Here is a 24297-nt window from a genome sequence, read left to right on the forward strand (position 1 = left end):
TAGAAAGGGCTTTGTCGCATTGTGCAGAACGTCAGTATTACTATGCCATCGGGAAGCTGCGAATGGACGTGACATTTAATGACTGCTTAACGGTTCCTTACTAATGCATATAAAATATGTCAGGCCGGATGAGCTTCACGGGGAGAAAATAAATCCCACCCCAGCGTGAACATCACTTTACAACTATGATAGCAGCAAAAAGTGTAGTAGTAGGAGGAGTGTAGATGTAGGAGAACCCAACAGATGAGAACAAGTACAACTCTAGAACCACCGCACCCAACTGTCCCACCCTTCCATGAAGTCTTCTCAATGTGTCCATGGTTCCAAATGGTGTAAAATGACCTCAAGTGATCTGTGATCCAACGACACCGATATGAGATCCATTATGACCTCGCCAGTCGGAAGCCTCATTTAGTCTCGGCACAACCGAGGCTTTTCGTGTCGCATTGCACCGCTGGAGATGTGGGTTGACTTCTGCCATATCCTTCTTCTGACAGCGACATGTCAAGCTCTGCAAAACAAGAACATGACATCATGACGTTGTGGTGACATCAGACGTCTAGAATGTCTAGACATCTGGATGTCTGCAAAGGGGAACCATTGAAAGTGATGTCATAGGTTACAGGTGACAGGTAAGCATCATTCAATAAAACCACTTAAAGCCAAACAAAAATGTTTATTAAAAGGCAGAAAATTTAAAGAAACAAAAATAGCTTTGGTTCTAAAATATATATTTGTTTAACACAAAACAAAATACATTTTTACTAAATTGTGATCCTGAAATGTATTATTATTTTTGTGTTTGGAATTTGGATTTTTAATATTTTCCTTACAAGTAAGTTTAAAGTCTGCATAAAAAACATTGATTTTATACTTTTCCTGACAATAATGATAAAGAATGTAGTCCTGTCTGTCATATATAGAATATTTAAATGTATTTTATAAAACAATGTTGTGCGAGTCGGTCCATGCCATTTGCATTCTCTAATCATTCCAGCAGGGGGCGATAATAAGCAGCGAGGGAGATTGCCCTAAATTGGTGTTGAAAAGGAAACAAGTTACAATTTTACTTAGAAATATAAAAATCTACCTTCAAGCAGGCCGTTGTTTTCGGGGCAACATGATAGTCCTCTCTCTCGCCACCTGACATAAGGTGATAAAATGTCATTTATGAATTGGCCAGACCAAAATGAATAAATAAATACATAAATACACCAAACTTAGAAATCCTCGTTAGCGAGTAGCATAAAATGTGTAATAAAAATAAATGAAATGAATTCACGCCTCCAGCCACACACCCCTTATACAAAAGTTTTGGGTCTCTTTGGTCATTTAAAATGTGTAGAAAGCACAGGAATCTGCCCTTTTACCCCAAAACCCAGTCCTGTTATTTTCGAAAACCCAAGAGTTTGGGTAAATTTTGCGAGAATTCCAAACTATGGCAACAACAGAGTCCAGCAACGGAATGCCACGTTACCAGAGGGCGAATGGTGCAGGGTACGGATGATATTAACCCCTTTAGTGCCAAAGCTTTGAGTTATACTTTTGTTTCGACAACGTATCCCTCCGCCAACTGGAAAGCGAGAAATATAATGTCACGGCAGCGTTTAATCGACCCCTTTGGAGAATCTGAGACATTCGCCGTTATTTTGGCGGGTTTTGGGTAATTTTCACTGGGTAATGCGTGAAATGGTTAATGGAAGGAATGCTAATGAGATTATGGGATAATATTTCCGACGTGTCAGCAAATTCCATTTTGGTGCCGAAAACGCTCTCCCCAACAGCCTCACGCTTTATGCTGATTATTAAGGAGGAAAAAAGGAGTCGGGTGTTGCAAACGGAATAATGCCGGGCATCTTCTTATTCTGTCGTTCTATCTCTTCCGGCTACGAGCAGGAGCGTATTACGGGAGGGTTGTGGCTACTTTTTCTCTCCTGACCATGAGTGGGCGCCCTCCGTGGCTCACCCCTGTCCATGGTGCTGGAAGTAGAAGCAGATAAGGGGGTATAGACGCTGCATACATAACGGCGAGGATATCAGTATATATAAGTATATATATATACACAGGGAGCTGCCATCACAGGGGTACAATGACTACCCCTATATGGGCCCTGGCTAGCCGGGGGGGCCAACCTCCCTCATTGGTCATTGTGGCCCGCTACTGGTGTCTGGGTCCTGGCAGGCTTTAGGGCCCAGGTGGCCCCTTATTGGGCATTAAGTCCTTGTTGCTCCTATCAACAATAGGGCAGGATAGTGGGAGGAGAATGGGGCCGGGCAGCGAATGGAATATGGGGTGGTGGGAGGAGCATAGAATGGGAGGCAGGATTTATATAGGGCCCCAAGATTCCCGTTAGTGGCCCTGGACCCCAATTCCAGAGGCAGTGTAGGTAAATAGCATTTATCACCCTAAACATGGGACTTGTAGTCAGGATAATAAATGCTGCCGGTCCATATTCCACCAAAACGCAGCCATTCCCGGGGCCTCCTCTAGATGGCGCTCGTCGGACTCACCAATGCAGAAGAAAGATCAGCGCGATCAGCAGCGCGGAAACGGAATCTGTGAGAATCCACATTAAGCGGTATTCCGCCGGAGTCTGAAAAATACGGCAAACACATCATAGAAACGTGGAAATTACTGTCAGGCGCCGGCCCCATGCATGTTAAAAAATCCCCTCACGGTATTAGCCTCCATCACTTCTGCTGGGAGGCTGTTCCACGTATCTACCACCCTCTCAGTAAAGTAAAACTTATCTCAGTTAGCGATCCATACTGTGACAGCTCACTTGTTGTTACTCACCATGAGAAATAACGGCCGATCCATCCGTTTCAGGGCCAGCACATCATTCGTGGTCACGGAGTAAGCTCCAGAGCACCACGCCAGAGAGAACAGCCACGACTCGCTGACCACGTACAGATTGGTGGATATATTGGCAGCGGCGTACGTCCTGCGTCACAATATGGAGCGTTAATTCTGTGCAAACTATTAAAGGGAACCCTGGAAAGGCCCTGATTGGCCAAACAGATTTAAAGGGACAGAATCAAGGGGAAAAAAATCTTGTCTGTGCCAGGGCTGTCTCTACAACACAACAGGGGAGCAATTCTGGAGCTTTTCACGTCTGCACTTTCCAAAAAAAACTAAATGTCAGAATCCCCAGAAATGTAATGAGACCGAGGCATTCTATTGTTTCCCACAGGCAGTATGATAAGGAGTCAGGGTCTTTGTCAAGTAGATCTGGGGTCAGCTGCCTGAAAACATATTATGGGGCAAAAACTACAATTAGTTTAACGGAAAAAAGCAATATTTTGGAAAACATATTTTTAATTTGATTCTAGTAGGAGTAAAAAAAATGCTGGGAGATTCGTTTTAAAGAAGCTGCAAATTCAAATATTTTTTAGATGGGCTGTCCCAAAACTAAGAAGTTGAGTCAACGTCAGGGGCGGGCTGGGCCGGGGGGCAGGGGGGCAGGCCGCCCGAAATCTAATCTAAACAGCCGCTGGGTGCTGATGCCGCCGGCCGGCGCTACTTTAATACTTTTTTTTAAAATTGAATATGGCAAGCCGGATCGGCTATTAAATGGAAAAAAAAAATAGTATTAAAGCAGATCCGGCCGGCGGCATCAGCACCCAGCGGCCGTATGCGATGGCCGCCAAGTGATGGGAGCAGCGTGAGGGGTGAAAGCTCCGCCCCCTCGCACTCACCTTTCACCCCTCACGCTGCTCCCATCACTATGCGGCCATCAGATTGTTGGAAATCGAATCTAAACGGCCGCTGGGTGCTGATGCTGCCGGCCGGCGCTACTTTAATACTTTATTTATTTATTTTTAATATGGCAAGCCGATCCGGCATATTAAATAAATAAAAAAAAGGATTAAAGTAGCTCCGGCCGGCGGCATCAGCACCCAGCGGCCGTTTAGATCAGTTTTCCAGCAGTCTGATGGCCGCATAGTGATGGGAGCAGCGTGAGGGGTGAAAGGTGAGTGCGAGGGGGCGGAGCCACTTCACTTGACTTGCCCCCCAGGCCTTAGGCTGCCAGCCCTCCCCTGGTCAACGTCTTAGTGATCCATCATCCTTGAGACGTTACAAATGACATCAGACCTTCCTACTCATTTCATCGACTCGCTCGGATAATTCTACTACATTTTAAGTTGTAAAAATTAATAAAAATTCATAAATTTTCCTCCAATTTAACCAAATCTTAGCAAAAAGCCCCCCACCAAACGTGTTTTTTTTTTTTTTACCTGATATCGTCAGAGGACATTTCGTTGTATGGAAGGTTGAGTTTCACAACGCGATTGGCTACGAGCCTTTTGACGGGTGCCTTGCCCCCCAGGGTCTTCTGAAACTCGGGTGACATGGATTGGACATCTAACGTCACATCATTGGTTAACCAACAGACCTGAAATACACAGATAATCAGTCGGAACGCAGGGTTTCCCCGATGCTCCCTTTTTTTTTGATTACGTTATTTCCTTATTATTTAATCCCAATGACATCCCTGACGGAGGAGAAACTGAAAGTGTTGTAGATACGGGGAACAGCTTCCCAGCTGAGGTGGTAGAGGGTTATACAGTGAGGGTATTAAACATGCGTGGGATAGACATACGGCTCCTGAATCTAAGACGAGACCAGTGATTAAGGGGTTAAAATGAGTGCAGATAATAGCAAAAAAAAACTCTTGTACCAGCCGAGGATCAATGGACGTCTCGTTGAGGATGACCTTCACGATCTGGCCAGTCCAGGAATCGCTGTAGGGATGGCCGTCTGGGGGCCGGTAGAGGTCGAACACAACACTCTTATTATTCCAATGAGCCAGTTCCAGAAAATCGCTCAGTTTGTAAATCGACTGGTTTAACGCTCTTTTCCGATCTTCCGGTGTCAGAGACGCCACGTTGGAAAAAGGCTTGTTCTGGAAAGTAGGGAGGAACAGGAGAGGTCATTTATATCGTCCCCATGAGGTTCCTCGCGCATGGCTAACAATTTAACACATCTGTCTGACGCCTGGGTTCCCCAAAAGCAAGTGGCGGAATGCTCCTCATTTTCCTGTATGCAGGAGCCGCCATCTTGCTGCCCCATCACAGGATGTAAATCGCCCCGCACCCTGTGATATCTGTGATAATAGCGTTACGGAGGGACCTGCGCGGCTGGAAACAATCTCTAGCGCTAGAGGCTTCTGCGCCGTCCGCTAAAACAACATGGGGAGAGAACAGGAAGCGGCTTCCAACTTCCTTCTCGGGCTGACGGGACGGAGAGAAAAGGAAGCAGCTTACAACTTCCTGCTTGGGCTGACGGGAGGGAGAGAACAGGAAGGGGCTTCCAACTTCCTGCTTGGGCTGACGGGATGGAGAGAACAGAAAGCGGCTTACAACTTCCTGCTCGGGCTGACGGGAGGAAGAGAACAGGAAGCGGCTTACAACTTCCTGCTCGGGCTGACGGGAGGGAGAGAACAGGAAGGGGCTTCCAACTTCCTGCTCAGGCTGAGGGGACGGAGAGAACAGGAAGCGGCTTCCAACTTCCTGCTCGGGGTGACGGGAGAATTCCGATACAGTCCGCACTGAGGGATCATGGGACATTTGATCTGTGCATCTTGCTCAAGGAATCCCTCTCTCAACTCAGTGGTTGGTGGGAGGCTGGACCCTCCTCGGCCAATGACACGCCAGTCTGAAAGCAGAGGCGCTCGGGGAAAAACTCTGCAGGGCCACCAACGGCTGATTCCAGAGGCCATCCGTGTCATTCGATCAGTAACATTTTCTAGCGCCAGTTTTTGATCTATACAGTCATTCTTATGATGACAGATCCGAATATTACAGCGACGATAAAAGCCGCCGGATGGCAACAAGACAGACGCAAAAACCCAGTACCTTCAGGAACCAGCTGCCGGCATTGAGCTGCGAAAGCTTGTCCCAGGATAACGTGGCAGCGTTGACCTCGGCCAAGTCGGGGTAGACGTCTTGTACATCGGTCGTTCTCTTCAAAGTGCGGTCGTGCATCAGAAACGGCACTCCATCAAGGCTGAAGGGAGAGGAAAACATTCACAAGAAAGCTTGTTACATTGTATTCCTGAAGAGTAAAGCATAAGAGGTATAAGCTTTATGGTAGATGTGTGGAACAGACTCCCAGGGGAAGTGGTAGAGGCTAATACAGTGAGTGAATTTAAACAGCCAATCGATGACAGGAATCTGAGGGCAGCTGCAAGTGAATCTAATTAAACTCCTGCGACCTCGATCAGTAAAATGCTTTAGAATTTTAGGAGCCCATAAAGGTTCCCCCCCGAGGGGGAGGGGCAGCGTCTGGGGCAGTTAAACGCAAACAATGATGAAAATAAATATTATTTATTATTAGATTTATATTACAGTAAGATTTGCACCGTAAGCAGACGCAGAAATGTGTTTTTTTTTAATCTAAGAATATACAAAGTTTCCTCTTTTATCCTAAATTGCAGGAGGCCAAAACATTTATAGAACCCAAATCTTTTTATATCCTTAACTGGTGGCGGATAATTAAACGCGGTCTATCCAGAAATACACGGGGTGGAAATATCCGACCCGGGGACTCCTCTCAGAGGTTTGGGGTTAAACCGAGTATTTCAATATCCATCAGAATCATCATAGCTTTATTCCCCGTATCAGATAAAAAAACACATTTTCAGAAATCTCGCTCTGTTTTGTTTTTTTACCCCAGTTATAGTTTTTTACCCCATAATATAATGTTTTAAGGCAGCTGCATATCAGCCGTTTCTATGATTATCGCTCTGTTATCTGATCCCCGATCTACTAACCCCCCCCGACTCTTTATCATACTGCCTGTGGGGAACAAGAGAATGGCTCAGTCTTAATCACCCAGCTAGACTCTCTAACTAATGAAAGTCTATGGAGGAACGGACTTCATTAGCATCGCCATAAAGCGTCAGCTCAGTGTGGGGTTTGAGCCGGAAAAGGCACCCAAAATATCACATGACTGACAGCAACGGCGGCTCCAGGTCTGCAGATAAAGGGAGATTATTGGGGCAAAATGAGATACAAAATGTATAACTGCATACAGCGCTGGGGGGGTATATATTTTTTGCCTTAAAGAATGTAATGAAATTTGATTTCCTGCACCAACTCTGCTGGGAAGCCGTTCCACTTATCTCCCACCCTCTCAGTAAAGTAGAAAGCAGAAGCATTTGGTGCCAAAACACAACAAAACTGTGACATTTTCAAGCAATATGTTAAGGAGATTCACCAGCAAAGAGGAATCATTAGCTATTCTGCAATAATTGAGTGATATAGCACCGCCATATTCCGCAGCGCCGTACAATGGGATCACGCAGAGAAAACATCAACGTGGAAACGCTGAGAAGCTGGCCAAGCCGCGGTTTCGTATAGATCTCGCTCGCTGCGGCTGTTATAGAGCGAGCCGCCCACACAAACGTGTATTTTTAGGGCACGATCGTCAGTAATGGATGTTTTTTTTTTTTAAAGACCTCCTTTTGTAGAAACAAAACATTTAAAGAAAACATGAGAAAAAAAAAAGGAATCTACGGGATTTACCAGCATTAAACACATTTCAGTGAATATAGTTTCACTCCACTCTCACTTCATGCCACTGCTCTATCTGACTTTAGAACTGGCGCGGGACTCGAAGCAGCGGCATTACTAGAAACCACATAGTGCCCCAGACCAGTCAACTTCACCAAGCAGCACGTCCCACAATGCCAGCTTTGCCCTCAAACTGCTTGTGAGTGCTGCCTTTCCTCCCCAAACAGCTTGCCTGTGCCACCTTTACCCCAAAAAGCTTGCCTGTGCCATCTTTACCCCTGTCAGATATTTTATGATGGAAAAAATGTATTCCATATATATATGTATTTTACATGAAAACAAAATGAAGTCAGAGCCATTTTATTTTATTTGATCATATAGTGATTATTTGTTTTTGTCCTTGTTCTCTCTATAATAGAGAACAAAGAAGTATTCATGTATAGAGATGTTTCAGTATGTATGATACAATTAATGTTATCTTCCATGAGAAAGTTAAGGAGTAGACGCTGCATATCTTTAGAAATGTAACTTGGAATGGGGGATACATGGTAAGACTACCAAGGCCTGAGTTACTATCTAGGAGGTAACACCTGGCGATTAGGGTAACCAAGGATAAATTCCAAACACATATTTAATGGTTTTAAGTTAATTCTTAGACCAGAGCGTCTCTCACAGGTAAATTAAAAAATTACAACGGTGTAAATATGAGTAGAAATCCTAATTTTAATGGGTAAAACCCACCGTTATGATTGGAGAATTCCAATCAAGAGGTGGAGGCTATGATAATAAGCTCTGTTTTTAAGCTTATGTCTTGGATAATTAAAAAAAGAAACGGACCTTAAAAAAAAATCGCACCCTGAAACAGACAGACCCGGACGGACTTATTCACCAAAGTTACCCCAGAGGATGGGAATCTTAAGATTCTGGCACCATATTTCACTCTTGGAGTTACTTTGAGTTCTAACCTATATAACTGGTAGAAAGTTATTTTCTTTTCCACTTAATTTTTTGCCAATGAACCTGGATTAACTTCTACAAGTACCAGTTGGACAACAGCAACAAGTGGTGGTAATTATAATTGTTTTATTATTCTGAATAGAGATGAATTTTGTCTTCTTCGTATAGAATTCCCTGTTTCTGGGAAGTACTATATTGCATTATTGTATATGGCGGCTTGTGAGACTGCAGCTTATAACCCGTGATAATAACAATAATGAAAAGGTATTTTTACCTATAGATGAAGTTTGACATCATTTGCATCTATTAGGAATTTCACTAATACTCGTAGACATTATTAAATTAGTTTTTAATTTGTTATATTAATTGAACTAATATTAGAGAGATAGTGATATTTTTATTACTGCCCTGATTATTATACATTTTTGGTTGCTGAGTGGACTGGAAATTAATTGTGTGTTAGACTCATATAGTACTAATTCATATTGATAACTATCGATAATATATTGTATTTGAATTGATTCAATTTTGACATGTTTTAAGAACTTTGTGTTTTATATTATGCACTGCGTGACCCATATATAGATTTTATAAATTGTATTCACAATAAATAAATATTTTTGATTGACTATCGTGGCGATATCTATCTAATTTGAATTATAATTTTCGGCGATCTGAAAGAATTTAGGATCGGAGATAAAATATAGGGTATCTCCTTAAATTCATATTGTGGATGTGGTACTACAATATTTGATAGCGTCGTTATTTTGTGTGTGTGACGAAATATTGGTTTTGCCTATTTTGTCTCATTAATATCCCTAACATAATTGGAGGCACTGCTGAGATATTTCACGTAAAATAATAGTTCCAATTCTTGATATACGGTAGTTTTCTGTTTTTTCACATAGTATATTTTTGGTACTGTGTATTGCATACTGATCAGTGCATAAAACATGTTTGTGTCCAGCAAATCGAGTGCTACTTCTGGTGAAGATGTTTTGCTGTCTAAAGCACAACTGCTGGTACATGTTAATAACATTAAACAGGATATTATGAGAGATTATAAAAATATGAAAATCAAAGAGAATTATGGAGAGTGGCTCCAATCCCTTAAGGGTGAAGTACAAATGACCCTAATAAATGAATGGTCTGAAGGATCACCCTTTGTCGGAAAATTGAATGCTATTGTTCAAACATCTGATTTGAAGGAGAGAGAAGGGTTAATCTTTTCATCCTGGCCCTATTTTCTTGTATTGGCTTCTCAGTTGTTGCGAGATCGTGAAACTAGAGAAAAAGAAGTGTCTAATCTCCAAAAAGAATTGCAAGTTCCCAAAGCAGCCCTGGATCAGTTAAATGATACCCAGGCGGAGTACAAACAGTTGAGACTAAAGTTTGATGATTTGACTGATAAGCATTTGGCACTTCATGGCCAGTACTTTGATGCTAAGAGCAGGGAAACGGATTGTCGCTATGATCTGGATAATTGTCATAGGGAGATACGAGAACTCCAAGTCCAATTGTCTAAACAGGATAGTGTGCAAATGCCTAAGCTATCTTTGTATGGTGAAGGTGATGAAGGGGTTAAAACCCACACCACCGTAACAGAGTCTACTGTTCTGAGTTTAAGTAAGCAATTACAAACTCTACAAGAACAGGTTAACCAGGTGGTTTCTGTCCAATCACAGCGGAATCAGAAGATTAAATGTTCTGATACACGTGATTCCTCTGACTCTGATGAGAATCAGGAGAGTGATAAAAGTGATAGTGAATGTTCCGTTTATTCAGAAGGTCATGTTTCAGGTGAACCCTCTGTGATGTTACAAGGTGCCAATACGGCCAGAACACACAGATCAGACGGGCGCTCCCGTAACTTTAAAGGAGCAGTAAAGGGTACTAAGAAATTACCCGTACCTGTCTATGATGCCCCTAAGGTAATTAAATTCCTTAAGGAGACTGTTGCTGAATTTTCTAGAAAAGGCACAGCTAATATTGCTGATCATTTAGAATCATTTGAAAGGGCAATGCAGTTTTTGGGGATGGATGATGATTCCAACAAGAAACACTATGTGTCGTGGACTTTTTCAAGTCATCACAGACATTACTTTGAAGGTTTACAAAGTATGCGAACCCTATCTTGGTCTAAAATGAAATATGAGATTAAGATTGAGTTTGGACAGTATAAAACTGTCTCCGCTGCTAAGAAGGCTGTGTATAATCTCAAATGTAGGCCTCACCAAAGTCCTAGAGAGTTTTTAACTGTTCTCAAGAACGCTTATTCTCTTACAGAACGTAAACCCAGATATGATTCTCGAGAATTCCGTGATCTTTTCTTCTATGCAATGCCTTCTCCAATTCGGACAAATCTTGCTAGAGATTATGATAGCGATTGCTCATTAGACTGGCTTGTTAATGAATGCATGACGCTGTATACAGTACTGCATGCCAATGATGATTTGCCTGATAAAAAGAGTCAGAAATTTCATGGACAAGAGGTGGCAGAAACCCAAGCCCATCTGGGATTAGAATCTCAGAAAAAGAGAAGCTATGCTGAGGTGGTTAAATCCCCAAAACCTCAGAAACAGGAATCGGCTACAGCCTCACCTGTTGTCAGGCCTAAAAGTCCTAATGTGGAATCCCAGGATAACAAAGGACAAAGTCCTACTGCCAAAAAGAATCCACAGTGGAGGAAGGGTAATTCCCAGTGGAAGAAAAACCCTCAGGCAAGGAGGAAATTTTACAGGACTAATAGGGACAGATCCAGTCAGTCTGAGTCTGATAACTCCCAACAGCCTCAGCCAAATAACTCCAAACCTAATAGGCAGTACAGGAATGGGAAAAACAATTTACGTCATCATGTCAATCAAATGAGTGACCAAATCAAATTGTTAACGGAGCAAATGACTAAATTTAGTCAAACTATGGCTACAGTGACCACCAATCCTTTTTTAGGGGCAGGTCCTGCCACAATGCCAGCTCCCCCGCAATAGATCATAACGAAGTTAAAGCCGATGTGGCAATGCAGGGATGGTTATCAGATGATATAATTCCTAACCCTGTTTTACTTCCAGATCCTCATCATCTATCAAATGATTGTGTTAATAATGATGGTAAAACCTATGTGGTCCCTCCACTTTTGGCTAGGGGGGACGTGTCTGTAACTTTATCTTCTATATTGCAGCCAGACCAAATGAGTCCGCAAGCTAACTTGTCTTTAAAAGCACCTAGTTCCCAGGAGCCGACTCTGAAGGAGTTAACCGATGAGATGCCGACCGCTAGTAACAGCTTGAATGCTCAAGACATTCCTGAGAAAGAAGAACTAGTGGGTAAGGATGTGCACACATCAGTACAGGTTGGAACTACTGCCGTGACAGGTAACGTATGGAAGACAAGTGATATGCTGACACATTCTAAGTTCTTATGTGAACTAGAAGAATATGAAGGAAGATATTATGTCTCTGTAAATGTACAGGATTCATTACCACATCCCTTCATGGGGTTAATTGACACTGGGTCACAGGCAACTATATTGTCAAATGTGTACTTTCAGAAGGTAATGGATTTAGCAGCGGAAAAGCCAAAGCTAAGAGATTTTCCAAATACTCTGCTGAGTGTTGGAGGTAATTCCCTTCATGTCGTAGGTTCTACCTGGTTAAAGTTTACCATAGGTAATAAGACCTTGAGACACCCGGTAATAGTGGTAAATCTCCCCTATGACCGATTGATTTTGGGTATAGATCTACTCAGAAGACTTAATGTAATCATAGATTGTGTGAATGGGATTGTATGGTCACAAACCAAAGTACCCATTCCATATGATAAGTCTCATCAGCAATCCAGGCGTAATTGCCATGTGATTGAGGAAAGGCCGGACTCAATTGAAATTCATTTTAGGAATAGTCAGTCATCTGATGTTACTGTTTTGCAGGTTAACGATTTTATTTCCCCTGCAGATGATCATTCCATAAAAGTTCAACCGGAAAGGATCCGAAATGTATCTCTGGAAGGCGATATTTTAACCATTTCTCTTCACAGGGATTATGTGGAATCTGTGGAATCAGCAGGTCATGTTCAATTCCTTGATAAAATTGAAAGGGTTAATAACAATTTATTTTTTCCTGTTCAAGTGAATGATTTAGGGAGAAGTAAGAATGCCAAGTGGAACTTGGAGATCGAAAACAGCTATATCAGCAAAAGTCTGTTAAAACAGATCGCTAATCCTAAAATGATCCGGTATCTTTCTCCCCAAGACAGGTGGATCCATAATCTGGACGGCGAATCGGATAGCCATAATATTATTGCAAAATGTTTGTTATCCATTTCTATCGGAAATAAGACAGCCAAACATTTGTTTCTGGTGTTGGACGAACCTCGTTACCAGATTTATGTAGGAAATGATGTCATACATCGCTTTGCTATCCATCTGGATCTGATTAATTCTAATCTTTGGACCAGGTTAAAAGGCGATCCTTGTGAATTTCAGGATGAAGATGAAGCACTGAAATCGGCACAGTTATTGCCATATGCAGTCAGTGTTCAAGTACCTGAAGATGTAACCATTCCACAAGGGAGTAGTAACTTTCTTCTACCCATACAGATTAAGAAAGGCCAGAGATTGAGAAATCTCAATGCATTTATCTGCTTATCCAACCGGATGCAACAGCTAGGTATCATGGTAACACCTACACCAATGGTAAATATTCATGGAAACCCTATTTATGTTGTTATAAACAACATTGCACCTCATAATATTACCTTATCCAAAGGTACTGTTGTAGGTTTGGCATTGGATTCAGAATATTATACTTTTGGATTTCAAAATCATGTAATAGGTCTCATTCCTGAAGAATACTTGACAGAAGAACAAATAGTGGAACAAACGTTTAATTCTATTCCAGAAGGTTTATTTACTATCCAATCTGTTTATCCTTTCAATATAGGTGAAGGTTCGTGCAGGATTGAAGAATCCTCCATCATCTTTGACCACCTAATTGATGAACAAGAATATCATGACCAAAAGAAAATTAATCCACCTGGAGAGGACCTAACCTCTAAACTTGAGGAATCCTTTGAAATAGGTCAACCTAAAGTTTTTCCTGGATTTCAGGAAAGGGTGGAAGAACAGATATCCATGGCTGATGCTTGCTCTAATGACAGTGAACGTCAACAGCTAAGGGAAATTCTAATGGAGTTCCAAGAGATCTTTGCCAAAGATTCTTATGATTGTGGTTTTACTAACCTTCATGTCGCTAGGATCCAGACTGATCCCGATCTACCACCCGTATGTATCAAGCAATATAGATTACCTTTAGCGTCCTATGATGCGCTACAGGATATCATTCGGAATTTAAAGGACCGTGGCATTATCTGTTCTGTGCACAGTTCGTATAATAACCCCATCCTAGGAATTCTGAAGCCTAATGGTCAATGGCGTTTGTGTGCTGATTTAAGACAGCTAAATAAACGTGTGTATATGTCTGGATGGCCTGTACCCTACATAGACCAATACTTGGTACAAATGCAAGGATCCAAAATATTTACGGCCGTAGATTGTGCCCAGGGATACTGGACTATTCCGGTACACAAGGAGGACCAATACAAGTTGGCCTTTACATTTGGAAAACAGCAGTATACTTGGACCCGGATGCCTTTTGGTTACATAAATTCTGGTCATGAATTTGCTGTATTCATGCATAAAGTTATGCCTGATGCATTTGAAAGGGGAACCTTGGCCTATGTGGATGATATTTTACTCAAAAGTACTTCTTTTGATAAATATATTCTGGAGATCCGATATGTTCTTACTCAATTAAGAGAGGCAGGAGTTAAACTCTCATTACAGAAAGCCCAATGGTGTCGTACCAAAGTCAACTTCCTTGGACACGAGGTAACTTCTGAAGGGTTAAGTCCACAGAAGAAGAAAGTTGAAGCCGTTCTGAATGCCAAAACTCCTACCAATGTCAAAGAATTAAGATCATTTCTAGGAATGATTAATTATTCCCGTAAGTTTATTGATAACTATGCAGAACTAACAAAACCTCTTTTACAGCTGCTTAAGAAAGACGTAAGATGGAACTGGGGGGAAGCCCAGGACAAAGCCATGGATGAGCTGAGGAGAAAACTCACTCAGGCACCCTGTTTGGCATATCCGGAGGGAGGTAAGCCTTTCTATCTGGAAACAGGATTTACTAATTTAAGCATAAGTGCGGTTTTGTATCAAAAACAGGATAATCTGAACAAGGTCATCGCATATGCAAGCAAAACCTTGTCACCGGTTGAAGTGAAATTCAACAACTGTGAGAAAGCTTTATTGTCTACGGTATGGGCATTACAGAATTTTCGGAGCTATATCCACGGCGAGAAGATCATTGTAGAAACTGCTCACCAACCTCTACAATATTTGCAGAGCGACAGGATACGAGACGGTAATCTTTCTAACAGTAGAATTACTGCATGGACTTTATTCTTACAGGGATGGCCGTTAGAAGTCCGTTATAATCAAAATAAGAAGAACGTAGTTGCCCAGGGACTAGCAGATCTACATGATTGTGCTGCTCTACCTCTGGATGATAACTCTACCGGAGATGATTTCCTAGAGGAACAATTACTTTCTCCTTATAAAGCGTATGACGAGGAATATTGTCGACTACTATCATGTGTATACATAGATGGTTGTTCATATCATATCACCATTGATAATGAACGGAAATTGGTAGCAGGTATTGGAATCACCTGGACAGGTGATTATCCAAATATATCTGTAGGATACAGCATTGGTCCTAAAAGCAGTCAGATAGCTGAACTTTGTGCCGTATATAAGGCCATTCAAATGGCAATTGAATATGGTGTTAAAGAATTTGTTATCATAACCGATTCTAACTACGTGCGCAATAGCTTCGTCGAATATCTGCCTAGTTGGAAACGTAACCAAATGCTGAGAAGTAACAACAAACCTGTGAAGCATGGTAAGCTGTTTTGTAAGATTGATGAATTGGTAATCAAACATGATTTGACCATTTATTGGAAGAAAACCAAAGGTCATTCTAAGATACAAAGTATCGATAAAGAAGGTAATGATTTGGCTGATTCATTAGCAAAACAGGCAGCCATCAATGGAGAACTTTTTAACATTGATGATCTTATTGGATCAATTCAAATTGAAGCCATAACTAGACAGCAAGCTAGAAATGAAGTGGACCTTAATGTTGCACAATGGAGTCAAGAATTTCCCAATGAGGATCTGATCACTAGTCAAAAGAACGATCCCGTTATTGGTCGATTTTATGAGTATATAAAAGATCCTATTGCCAATCCTATCACTGATGATGATTGTAAGGATAATGAAGACTTGCGAATCTTAATGAGATATAAAGTCCAATTCAATTTGATGGATGGATTGCTGATCAGAACATCCAAACATGGCATACAACAATGGGTAGTTCCTACCACCTTTAGAGGTTTAATGTTGCAACACGCACATGATGCACCTACATCTGGTCATCGTGGGGATAAGATCACCTACGAAATATTGCGTGATTATGCCTATTGGCCACATATGCTAAGAGATGTGCAAACTTATTGTCGAGGATGTTTGATTTGTCCGCAATTCCAACCTCATGCTCCAACTCATCGTGCACCACTTCAGAAACGAGGAATGTCTCTACCTTGGTCTGACATACAAATCGATTTCATTGGACCTGTAACTAGATCCTCAAGAGGTAACAAGTATATGTTAACTGTTACATGTATGTTTACCAAATGGGTAGAATGTATCCCATGCAGAGAGAACACTAGTTCTATGTGTGCAGCATTACTAATCAATCATGTATTTTCCAGATTTGGCCTTCCTCAGAGAATCGAGTCAGATCGTGGAAGTCATTTCACAAGCGAAGTGATGACAAAAATGTGGAAAATCCTAGGTGTGAAACGCAAGTTACATATCGCCTACCGTGCAGCTTCTAGCGGAGGGGTAGAGCGTTATAACCAGTCCATAGTAAATATACTCAAAAAGTATGTGAAAGAATCTGGCAAGGACTGGGATGTTAAATTGCCTTTAGTTCTAATGGCTATTAGAGCTACACCTAGTACCGCCACTAAGATGTCACCTTTTGAATTGATGACAGGCAGGAAGATGGTTTTACCACAACATTTGCTATATCGCACATCTGATCATAATTTGATCAACGCTGCAACAACCCATCAGTATGTTGAAAATCTACGTAAACATCTTCAATATGCATTTGCTTTTGCACAAAAGAATCTAGGAAAAGCAGCAATCAGTGCTAAAACCTACTATGATCTGAAGACTACTAAGAAAGAATATGAAATCTCCGACCAAGTTTATCTGTATAACTTTGCACGAAACCAAGTAAAGGAAAAGAAGTTTCTACCTTCTTGGAAGGGTCCATATGTCATAATTGACAAGATTTCACCAGTAGCTTATAAGATCAAGATTCCTAAAGATGGTGATTTTGTTGAAAAATGGGTTCATATTAACCAATTGCGTTCTTGTCATCCCAGATCTCAGTTAAGAATTATAGATAATGATTCTGAGTTAGAAGACTGAACATCGGTGTGGAGTCAGAAGATCCAAGTCAACAATGTGGTATCGTATACAACTTGACATGTGGTTATGTTATGTGATAATGTATATCCATAAAGTTGATTTCCATACCATCCAGCAACTATATCAATATCGATAGGTAGATTGGATAGCTATGTTTTAATGTCAAGTAATATTACAAGTACGTATTCTCATACTATTCTTCTTTTTGAAGATTAAGACAAGGATTCGAGTTCTGAAAGATGTCCAAGAAGGATGTGACGATCGTCTGGATCGTATTACTCCTGTGTCACGAGATGCGGATGGAACCGATCGCAGAGCCTGGACCATCTTCTGGCATTATGATCCAAGAAGCTCCTGGATTTATCCTTACAGAAAAGAGGATCCTAACACAACGTGTGTTTGTCAGCTTAGACCCGAAGATCTCCATCGAAAAACAGTACAATGTTTCGTCAATGCAGCTCCCTGAATTAAAGGCCTGGTACCAGATGCATCTTGAAAGAGCACAAAGACGCGTTCAAGAAATTTTGGAACAAGCCAGGAAGCCGTTTGTATCGAGCTCCATTACAATGAATCATCGAGCTAAAAGATTCCTTGTTGCCTTAATTGTTGCCTTGGTATGTACAGCCATAGGTGCAGTCGTTGCAACCGGTATGTCTGCCGCAAACTCTGTTTCTGTTCAAACTTTGGAGAACGAAATTCGAGGCTTAAAAGGAGAAATCAATGCTATTCATCGGGAAATGGAACGACAAAGAGAGTATCTAGTAGACTTAATGGTTATGGTAAATGATACCATTGTAACCACAAACATGCATTCCAAATTAATCTCTCACTCCATTAATCTGCACCAAAGTCATGAACAATTCAAACGTGAACTTTTGTTTGTGCACGACCCGATACTATTCCACACATTTTCATTTTTGGACGAAGTGCAATCTGGAATGACTGATTTAACCAGAGGACACATTCCTTTATATTTTGTTTCAGAGACATCGTTCGTAAAATGATTACTAAAGTGGATATCGATATAGAAAGTTTTCATTAATGACTTCTCTTTCAGGAGCAAAAGTGTTCCAACCCGTGCATTATACCCCTGCATGTCCCATGTCGGACAACATGATTTGAAGTTGTTAATATACTATCTGATGTTTGTTTAGATCATTCTAAAGCAAACTGGACTTTGCTTTGTCATAATCTAAAGGGGGGATTATGTCAGATATTTTATGATAGAAAACATGTATTCCACATATTCTGTATTTTACATGAAAACAAAATGGAGTCAGATCCATTTTATTTTACTTAATCATGTAGTGATGATTTCTTTTTGTCCTTGTTCCCTCTATAATAGAGAACAAAGAAGTATTCATGTATAGAGATGTTTCAGTATGTATGATACAATTAATGTTATCTTCCATGAGAAAGTTAAGGAGTAGACGCTGCATATCTTTAGAAATGTAACTTGGAATGGGGGATACATGGTAAGACTACCAAGGCCTGAGTTACTATCTAGGAGGTAACACCTGGCGATTAGGGTAACCAAGGATAAATTCCAAACACATATTTAATGGTTTTAAGTTAATTCTTAGACCAGAGCGTCTCTCACAGGTAAATTAAAAAATTACAACGGTGTAAATATGAGTAGAAATCCTAATTTTAATGGGTAAAACCCACCGTTATGATTGGAGAATTCCAATCAAGAGGTGGAGGCTATGATAATAAGCTCTGTTTTTAAGCTTATGTCTTGGATAATTAAAAAAAGAAACGGACCTTAAAAAAAAATCGCACCCTGAAACAGACAGACCCGGACAGACTTATTCACCAAAGTTACCCCAGAGGATGGGAATCTTAAGATTCTGGCACCATATTTCACTCTTGGAGTTACTTTGAGTTCTAACCTATATAACTGGTAGAAAGTTATTTTCTTTTCCACTTAATTTTTTTGCCAATGAACCTGGATTAACTTCTACAAGTACCAGTTGGACAACAGCAACAAGTGGTGGTAATTATAATTGTTTTATTATTCTGAATAGAGATGAATTTTGTCTTCTTCGTATAGAATTCCCTGTTTCTGGGAAGTACTATATTGCATTATTGTATATGGCGGCTTGTGAGACTGCAGCTTATAACCCGTGATAATAACAATAATGAAAAGGTATTTTTACCTATAGATGAAGTTTGACATCATTTGCATCTATTAGGAATTTCACTAATACTCGTAGACATTATTAAATTAGTTTTTAATTTGTTATATTAATTGAACTAATATTAGAGAGATAGTGATATTTTTATTACTGCCCTGATTATTATCAATTTTTGGTTGCTGAGTGGACTGGAAATTAATTGTGTGTTAGACTCATATAGTACTAATTCATATTGATAACTATCGATAATATATTGTATTTGAATTGATTCAATTTTGACATGTTTTAAGAACTTTGTGTTTTATATTATGCACTGCGTGACCCATATATAGATTTTATAAATTGTATTCACAATAAATAAATATTTTTGATTGACTATCGTGGCGATATCTATCTAATTTGAATTATAATTTTCGGCGATCTGAAAGAATTTAGGATCGGAGATAAAATATAGGGTATCTCCTTAAATTCATATTGTGGATGTGGTCCTCCAATATTTGATAGCGTCGTTATTTTGTGTGTGTGACGAAATATTGGTTTTGCCTATTTTGTCTCATTAATATCCCTAACAGTCCGAACCGAAATTCGTTGCCAGAAAACTAAATGAAAAAATTGTCCAAATTGTTTTTGGTCCATTTGCACAAATCTACTGCTTCCCAGGGAGTTATCTGATCTCCCGATCTGGCCCAACGAGAAGTGGTCCCCTGGGCAGCCTGATCGGCTTATAGGGTGATCTGGCCCCCAGTTCTGTGGAAGAGGGGCTGCCGCTCCCTGGAACTGCTACCCGTGGCCAACTCAACCTAGGTAAGAGAATACACCGCTGGGGGTGCAACTTCTCCCGGAGATGGAGGACGGGGGTCAGCAGGTGCCCCACCTCGTGGTCAGCGAGTCTCCATGAGACCCTTCTAGAACGTTCTGCCTGATAACACAAGAGCGTCGGAGGCATGACGTGTGCAACATTTACAACATTCCGACAATTAAAGAGAATACAGCCGGAAGGTATGTGGTATGCCACTCTGAGCCCCCCCAGATTTGCCCCCCGTGCTCCCACTAGGGAGTGTCTAGTGGGTGAACGTTTTTGCGATGCATGTAGATAAACCTCTGCTGGTGGACGGCACTTTCACTGGAGCTTCTATGGCCGAGCACCGGAAGGTCATGTGACGATCATAGAAGCCCCAGTGGAAGTTCCGGCAGCAGCAGAGGATGTCCCCAGACGCCCAACGGCTGCCAAAAAGGAATATCCAGGTCCCCTGTAGTGGTGCGTGGGGATGCTCCTCTCTGGCAGTCGGTGGACGTCTGCGCGACAACCTCCGCTGCTGCCGGTACTTCCGCCGGGGCTTTTATGGTGGAGCGCCAGCGTGACGTTACCTTCCAGAGCTCCATCATAGAAGCCCCAGCGGAAGGGATACACGTTATATATTATATGTTATCGCAATGGCGGGGATGGGATACCTATGAACTGCATTAACTGGCTGCATTAACTCACTTTCCATCGAAAGACACGTGACTGAATAACTTACAGGGGGTGGGAGGGGGCGCCCTTGCGGCTTCCGTCTCCCGCAGGCAGCCTGTCCATGTACCTGTATGGATAAGGCAGCCACAGTCATTTAGTGGATACAGCCCGCATACTCCGGGGCATAGGCTGTAACATATGACATTGATGCTTGAAAAAAAAAGGTCTTTTTTCAATTTTCATCAATTTTTTTAAAATTAGATGACAATTGTCCTGAAAAAAAATATGATATATATGAAACTTGCATGGGTTCACTAAATGAAGAGAATTACAGCTAAACACGAGCTCCGCCAAAGTGTCAAAACATCCTCGGTCACGAAAGGTAACAAAAAAAACCAGTCTGGTGCTTAAAGGGTTAATTGTCTTTTATTACGTTAAACAGTGTTTATTCTTCTGTCCAAATATCCTCAACATTGTCATCTATTAACAAGTCACAAGTATTTCTATGAAGCATGCGCAACGTCAAAAGAAGCCCTTACTTCTTATGACTGCAGAAAGTCTCTTTGGAAGAAACCACTTCGTGTTAGGAGGCGGGGTTGTGGAATAAAACACTGTCATTTGTGAAAGCGGCAGCTGTATTGGTATTTGGAAGCAGGACAGAACACCCCCATGGCCTTTGCACTGTGGTACAGCCTGCCCTGACTGTGATGTCATAGTGCTGTGACATCACAATGCTGTGATGTTCTGTAAAAGCGCATCCAGACACTCTGGTTGTTTCAGATTGTGAGCAGTAGCAGTACTGAGCATAACAGTTACCTGTCCACGACAGGGAGCGAAACTGAGCTTTCAATTGACTTTAAAAAGACAAAATAGGCAGAGATTAAAAGGCCTTCATTCGTGTGCACGCAATAGCCGGCACATAGGTGCGAGTCTCTGCACCTGAACATCTTTGACTGACCCCCGACAGGTACACGTTTCAGCCGTCATGGAGCGCACTTGCTCCGGCACTCCTAGCCCTGGCACAAGCAGCAGAATAACATTCACGCTGTTTGTGTTTGGCTGGGCGCTCTTATGCGGCGGATCTCTACTTTCTGTCTATGGGTTCGCGACATGCCAGTCCGACAGCTGTATCACCTACAAGGCGACGGGCCCGGTACTTGCCGGGATAGGGCTGGCATATTTAATGATGGCAGAGTTTACTGCCCAACGAGAGAGGAGAAGGAGGGAATTAGAAGGAGACCCGACGGATCCAGATAGCAGCTTCCTCTGCGGGAAAAGCCGGCAGTTTGTGCAGTTCGTAATACTCGGGATCCTGTTACTGGCTTGCGGGGTACTGATTAGTATCCCAGGACTTGTGTTTCCAGCCTGCAAGCCGGTATCCAACACAGACAAACCCCCTAAAGTCTGTGAAACTCCCTTACTGCAGACAATCGTAATCATACTAATCGTCTTGTGTTACTGCCTGGCTATCTGTCTGAGTAAAAACCGTCGGGACGGCGACTCTGAGGAGGACCCAGAAGCCTGCAGATATCAGCCGCTTCCTGTAAGTGTGGGTGACGAAGTCTTCACGGTCCCGTCAGCCCCACCTCCACCTTTTGCAGGAGGAGATGATTGGCCAATGAGCAGGGACCCTCCTTCCTACGACAGCGTCCTGTTTGAAAGGGGCGACCGTGATTCCGGCGGAAGCGACGGGGAAGACATACACACCGTTCCATGGCGATGGGGGCCGAGAATAGAATACATCAACGAGCCTATCCCTTCGGAGCCACCTCCAAGATATGAGGACATATGCCCTTCTCAGCCGGATCCTGAAGAGAGCTCATCATCATCATCATCGTATTACTCGTTTTCCCAATCATCGGAGTCGAGTGACTATGAGCTCGCACCAGGACCCTAAACGTTGAAAGACTGAACTATTGGGGGGTTTTTTTTCTAACATTTCGACTCAGTACAGAGTTTGAGCCGGAAGCGTCACCCAAAACATCACATCTGACAATATCCAGGTCTGCAGATAAAGGACTGAAATCAGACCGGGTTTTTGGTCAGTGCCGGCACCGTACATGACGCCTGTTGAAATGTTTTTTTCCCCCCCGTGAGACTTCCACCTTAAATAACGGATAAATAAAATGACATCTTTTCATGGTTGCCCCTCAAACAGTATCTGTGTGCGTTTGTGTGTGTGTTGGATATACCGCGTGTACGAGGTCACATTATCGTATGGAATCTATAACATAAATCTCTTACATGTGAGATCAATGTGTTTATATACATATACTCCATACACTCTGCTGGATCCACTCTGCTGTCCATCACCTTAAAGGGGGAGTCCTGCCCTAAGTCAGCACCGTGTTCTTTATCCCTGGAGCCAGGTTACCGGCTCTAGGCAAGATATTTCCATTCAAATACAGTTGGGTGCGTGATCCCTAATCACACCAGGCGCTGATGATTTGAGTCAGTCTTTGTCTGACTCATCAGAATGTTTTTTATAATTTATTTTTTTAAATGTTGCTTTTATCATACAGAGTGCACTATTATTATATTTATTATATTATTATTAATTATTATTATTTTTTTTTTTTTTAATGCCATTTATTCTATATAACCCATTGGGGTGAGGGTTAGTTACGTTCATATTTACTTCTGTCGTTGCACCACCAATATCTGTCTTTTTATCTTGTTGAAGTGTGGGAACGTGGGATTCCCACAGAGTGTTGTAGCGCATGTACACTTTTACCTATTGTTTTCTCAATTTTGAATGTTCCTGTTATGTTTGTAGAATCTGCAAACAAATCTCTAGATTGCCATGATGGATAAAAGCTCCTAATGATAGTAATTGCCGCTACGTTCCTTTGCTGTAAGATTATTCCTCCCTATTAAGTTATCGCTCCCTTATAAGTGGCTGGTTGTTGTTGATTGGTTCGTGCAGCCGCTGTAAGGATGGTAGGAGGAGAAGGGATCTTCATGATGGGTATTATATATTAATATGATGGGTATCGGATATATTAATCTTTGTCACTTTTTGCCACAGATCTCATCCTCAATCACATAAAAAATCCCTTTAAACTAAAAATGTCCAAAAGAGATATATTTTTTGATTTATATCCAAAATATATATAAAATGATTCATTGTGTTAATAAAAGAAGTTCCATAAAACATCATCAGTTCCCCTTAATGAAAGTGTACAGAACAAAAGACCAACGAGGGGTACGCGTGTTCCAGGGTGCACTCCCCCCGAGGAGCCTACAAAGGACTCGTGACCCCGTGGGCGATCGCAAGCTATTCTATTATTTATATATATATGTATACTAGGGCTGCAACTAACGATTACTTTCATAATCTATTCGTTGGCCGATTATTTTTTCGGATAAAAAAAAAAAATGCACATTTTTCATTTATTTAAAATAAAAACGTATAATTTAAATTAAGATTTGTCATTAACACTTTCATCTCTTTATCACACTGGCATTTCTCTATCCGCCTTCTTATTTTACTGACATAATAATTAAAGCTATATTTTACAGGTACAAGAACCCAAAACACATTATTTCTCAAACTAAGCTTTACCAAAATACCCAAAAAAGTTTTACTAGTAAATATTAATTCATGTAAACTATTTTTTCATATTTAATAAAAACTATTATGGAGAAAAATGCCTCTTGTTTATATT

The 24297-nt window shown here is 41.5% G+C and overlaps 2 protein-coding genes across 2 annotated transcripts; one reads left to right on the forward strand and one right to left on the reverse strand.

Annotated features, from left to right (window-relative positions):
- Positions 1-343: 343 nt before the first annotated feature.
- On the reverse strand, positions 344-21616 carry LOC149279804 (glycerophosphodiester phosphodiesterase 6-like). The gene is made up of 10 exons (XM_089500797.1): positions 21588-21616; positions 20697-20756; positions 5860-6010; positions 4683-4907; positions 4240-4397; positions 2798-2945; positions 2512-2594; positions 1967-1980; positions 1091-1143; positions 344-511 (listed from the first exon to the last, which is right to left on the reverse strand). The coding sequence occupies exons 1-10, from the start codon at positions 21614-21616 to the stop codon at positions 344-346; spliced, it is 1089 nt and encodes a 362-aa protein (XP_089356923.1).
- On the forward strand, positions 21615-22526 carry LOC149279805 (transmembrane protein 171-like). The gene has a single exon (XM_089500798.1). The coding sequence runs from the start codon at positions 21615-21617 to the stop codon at positions 22524-22526; it is 912 nt and encodes a 303-aa protein (XP_089356924.1).
- Positions 22527-24297: the final 1771 nt, after the last annotated feature.

The sequence above is a fragment of the Sceloporus occidentalis genome, unplaced genomic scaffold (assembly GCF_023333645.1).
Source record: "Sceloporus occidentalis isolate IW3139 unplaced genomic scaffold, rSceOcc1.0.p SCAF_160, whole genome shotgun sequence".
Lineage (NCBI taxonomy): Eukaryota > Metazoa > Chordata > Lepidosauria > Squamata > Phrynosomatidae > Sceloporus > Sceloporus occidentalis.